Source organism: Helianthus annuus, chromosome 6 (genome assembly GCF_002127325.2).
Source record: "Helianthus annuus cultivar XRQ/B chromosome 6, HanXRQr2.0-SUNRISE, whole genome shotgun sequence".
NCBI classification, from domain to species: domain Eukaryota; kingdom Viridiplantae; phylum Streptophyta; class Magnoliopsida; order Asterales; family Asteraceae; genus Helianthus; species Helianthus annuus.
The window spans coordinates 56,939,367-56,944,174 of NC_035438.2; the positions used below are offsets into that span (position 1 = coordinate 56,939,367).

At 34.3% G+C, this 4,808-nt stretch overlaps 1 protein-coding gene across 1 annotated transcript; it reads left to right on the top strand.

The window, feature by feature from the left end:
* Positions 1–276: 276 nt before the first annotated feature.
* LOC110908781 (glycosyltransferase BC10) lies at positions 277–4,395 on the top strand. The gene is made up of 11 exons (XM_022153753.2): positions 277–452; positions 1,214–1,723; positions 1,883–1,981; positions 2,274–2,374; positions 2,504–2,575; positions 2,725–2,815; positions 2,914–2,994; positions 3,433–3,495; positions 3,592–3,714; positions 3,792–3,830; positions 3,924–4,395. Exons 2-11 carry the CDS (start codon positions 1,340–1,342, stop codon positions 4,053–4,055), a joined length of 1,185 nt encoding a protein of 394 aa, XP_022009445.1. The 5' UTR covers positions 277–452; positions 1,214–1,339; the 3' UTR covers positions 4,056–4,395.
* Positions 4,396–4,808: the final 413 nt, after the last annotated feature.

The following is a 4,808-nucleotide window of genomic DNA, read 5'->3' on the forward strand; positions in this document are numbered from 1 at the left end:
TTCAGAAAGTTAGTTAAGAGTCCTGTTCCTTCACATTCAAATTCATAAAGAATTTTCTTGGTACTTGAACTTAAAAAAAAACAACACTTCAAATGAGGGCACAATTTAGACCCTTTCAAGTTTCAACGTTCGAAACTCAATAAAATAAAGAAAATAAAAACATTTGAAAAAAATAAATAAATAAAAAATGTTGAATTTTGACTTAGCCCCTTTGGTCAAAATTACAAAGGGTGTTTAATCTTTTAACTGCTATCAAAATTGAAAACAAAACATCACACAAAAATTGCCGGCTGAAACACTCAGCAGCAATCATATACTTACTTACCCCCAACTTGATTCAATTATATATATATACATAAACACACACATATATATATATATTATTTGGGATTTCAGATCTTAAAGTTCATTTGAGCGACCTTTTGTCATTCAAGATTCAGATAAAATATCCGGTATGTTTCAATTTGAAGTGGGCTTTGAATTATCCCCAATTTTTGGGGAGCTTAGATTTTGATTTATGTTGATTAGATTGTGTGTTGAATGGTTTAAATGGTCAATGGGTGTGCAAATTTAGTGTAAAGATTGGATCTTTTTTGTGGGTTTGTGGTCAATGCTTCAAAGTAGGTGTTGCATTTGATTATTATGTATATACATCATATATTCATACATGTGAATATGTGTGTGTAAACATGTGTCTGTTGCGTGTGTAATTAGGGATTTGAAAGGCATGAATGTGTTTGGTGTGTTGGGAGTTGGATTTGGTTCGTTGACTTAAAAGGGTAGGTAGTTTGACTTTTATCTTTTTGTTATTGGATTGCTGGTTTTGTAAGGTTCATGTTGCTTGAAGAAGTATCTTTTGATATGTGAAAATAAAATGGTGTATGCCCAATTGAAATCGAATGATATTGCACCCGACACTAGGCGCAATTCGTAGCTTACGGGTCAAGAAAGGTGCCCGATTTGTTTTTGATCTTTAGGATCAGACAGTATCCCATCTGAACCTTCTTTTGCCAAATCAAGATTTAACATTTAAGATTCAGAATCAATATTTAAGATTCAAGAGATGGATATTTCGAACGTTGAAGCTACTTTTATTAAAATTTCTTATAGATCTGTTGGATTTTCTTTAAGTGCAGTTGATCAATCTGGTAATATCTAATCTGAGATTTAATAATGGTTTTTTTTTTTTTTTTTTTTTTTTTCGTGTTTTTAGGTTTGGATAATTCTTGATCTTGAAGTCACTTGGCAGGGTGTTTGTTTATAGTTTTGACCTCGGTGCTCATTGTTAGAAAGGGATTACTAAACTTGCGGATATAATCGTGTAACACATGGTATTTAAATGAAACTATCAAAAGAGTGGCGTATAGGCATGAAGGACATGCAACAAATATTGCCTCCGCCCCGCAACCGTGGTCAACTAAAAAAACCAACGTGGATAATCGTCTTGCTTTTGTTGGTTTGCGTGTTTTTAGTTCTGTCTTATATCCATCCACCTCAAACATCTGGCTCGTGCTATATCTTCTCGGCCTCTAGTTGCGAAACGTTTTCCAGTTGGCTTCCACCTTCCTTTAGAGTATTAAGCGATGACGAAATTGCATCTAGCGTGGTCATTAACAACATTTTGAACACACCTCCGATAGACTCCAAAAATCCCAAGATTGCTTTCATGTTTTTGAGCGTTGGATCGTTACCTTTCGAGAAGCTGTGGGGCAAATTTTTTCAGGTATGCAATATCCGCTTGTTCTAAAGACAATGTATCGGTTTTAATGGCTGAATTACGTCCATCTTTCTTCCTCTAAAAGCTATTTTTGAGACAATATAATGTATCGATTAGGTGATTATTCATAGATGTTATGTTATTGACACCGTTTTTTGTGTATAGGGTCACGAAGGTCGATTTTCGATCTATATTCATGCATCCCGGGACAAACCAGTCCACACTAGCCCTTACTTTGTCAACAGGGAAATTCGTAGTGACAAGGTTCGTTTGTTTATATTACAACGGTTTGGTTATATATAAATAATATTATTTTGACCCTTAAATAGTCGGATAATATAGAATCTGTTTATCCAAACATCAAAAAAGTAGTTATCTCGGATTTAAGTTGCAGTGACTAGTTAGTCGGTTTTTAATCGCGAATCCAACTATTAGTTAATAATTTTAGAACCACACTTGTTTTTTTTTTTTTTTTTTTTTTTTTTTTAACCATGATCATAATTGTATTGATGTATGAACTTGAGATCTTATATCATAATATAAATCTATTGGCCAGGTAGAGTGGGGGACGGTTTCTATGGTTGATGCAGAAAAACGACTTTTGGCAAATGCGCTCAAGGACCCTGATAATCAACATTTCGTATTACTTTCCGACAGGTCATCCTCTCTCTCTTTCTCTCTATATATATATATATATACACACACACACACACACATACATATATTCTCTTGTGTTTCTTAATGTTTAATTTGCTATTAAAGTTTATGTTTTTTTTGGTATTTTAGCTGTGTACCATTGCGTGATTTTGATTACGTGTACGACTATCTTATGAACACAAATATCAGCTTCATTGACAGGTATGCACAAATCTTTTCTATCAAACATGTTTTTTTACTTTAATTACAACGGTTATAAACCTTGGAATAATCAAGTAATAATAAATTTGGCCTCTGTGTTCGTTCAAGAACCATTGCTTTTTATTGACATTATTTCGTGTTCTTTCTAGCTTCACGGATCCTGGCCCACATGGAAGTGGCAGGTACTCTCAACACATGTTACCTGAAGTCGAGAAAAAATTCTTCAGGAAGGGTGCTCAGGTATAATTTATTATAAAGTTTTAAAGATGTTTGTAGATCCATAATTCATATACAAGTCATCTTGTTAACTTTTGAACGTTACTTCAAATTTTGTGCAGTGGTTCACGATGAAGCGTCAACATGCAGTTGTAGTTCTGGCCGATAATCTCTATTATACAAAATTCCGAGATTATTGCAAGGTGAGGTTATTATTTTTTCTTTTTTGTCATGTCTTATAGTGTGAATGATTTGTTGACAGTATAGTTGTCAATAGCGGCTATAGCGACCGCTATAGCGCGCTATGTAGCGAAGCGACCAAGTGTCGCGATTTGGGTCATAGGGACCAATAGCGTGAATAGCGACAGTTTTTTTTGATGTAAATAGCAATTAGATATAGCTATAAAATAGCTGGATTCATAGGTTTTTGTCAAATATACATGTAAAATAGCATATATACCAAGGTATTTTGATATAATATACATATAAAAATTTTCAAAATTCTTTTTCTAGTGTATCGCTATATATAAAATAGCAGTCGCTATTTGTCGCTATTCACTATTAACAACTATGACTTGACAGTTCGTTATACATATAACGTATTTGTATGGTTTGCTTCACGCATGTTTCTTATATTACAGCCTGGTATGGATGGATCAATCAATTGCTATGCTGATGAACACTACTTGCCTACCTTTTTCCACGTGAGAACATTTACCATCTTAACCTTAACCCTCTATCTCTCTTGCGCACTTGCTTTTTCGGTTCTAATGAGTTTTTTTTTCTTTTAATGTGTTTAGATGCACGATCCTAACGGGATTGCAAACTGGTCGGTTACACACGTTGATTGGTCCGAAAGAAAATGGCATCCGAAATCTTATGAGAAGAAGGATGTTTCCGAACAGCTCCTCAAAAACATCACAGTACGACCGCCTTTTTCTACATATACATTTTTAAAATTTAACGAATTCAACTCATTTTAATTTCTTTATTCATGCAGTCCATCACCGAAAGTGTTCATGTTACAAGTGAAGAAAGGGTATGATATGATGCGCATTTATTACCATTTTTATGGTGATTTTATATTTATTATTATGATCGTAAATGCTAAAACGTATCTTTCATCATGCAGAGGGAAACCATGATCATGCCTTGCATGTGGAATGGGATGAACCGGCCATGTTACTTATTCGCGAGAAAGTTCTTACCCGAGACTCAAGACAGCATGATCGAGCTATTCTCAAACTATACAACTAAACAATGAGATTCTTGTTTCTGATTCTTTGGTTGGATTTGATCCAGCCCATTTTCACATTGTTGTAAAGCTTATCTTACAAAGGGATCGTACGGGTCGGGCTCACTGTAAGGGTACAGAAGAAGAAAGGTATGGGAGAAAGGATGTTCATGTTATTAGTTCTTTAAATTTTTTAATTTAAACCCTTCATTTTGGGCAATATTTGTATCATTTATGGGACTGTGATTCGTCACACGATTAATTTAAGGTTTTAGAGAAATACTTTTGTACTCATTTGTAAATCTTGTATTGATTATTTAACTCGAGATACCGTGTTATGTGTAAATGTTTCTTATAAACGTTTTTACTCTTGTGGTGTGCGGGGTCAGAGTTATTTCTAGCGAAGTTGGATGCGACTCTTGTGGTCGTTTTTGTAGATAACTAATTTTGAGTCGAGAAACAATAAGAAACTAAATAAATTAATGTACATGTTGCTTTATTTGTAATATGTAAGATGGTTATGTAACAACATTATCCACTCTCTTGATGTATTCCTCTTGAAATGTTTTTTTTATTTTTTTATTATCATGTATGGTGTTGGGATTCATTGGGCTTGATTCCTAAAGGGCTTTGGACCAATCTTGTTATAACTCATAGGTAGAGGTGCACAAATCGGGTTTTTGTTAATACCCGGTTCCGGGTATGGAACCGGTTCCAGGTATGATTGGGTATTGGAAAATCGGGTATTTATAAAAACCGGATAGGGTTTGGGTACGTGTATTG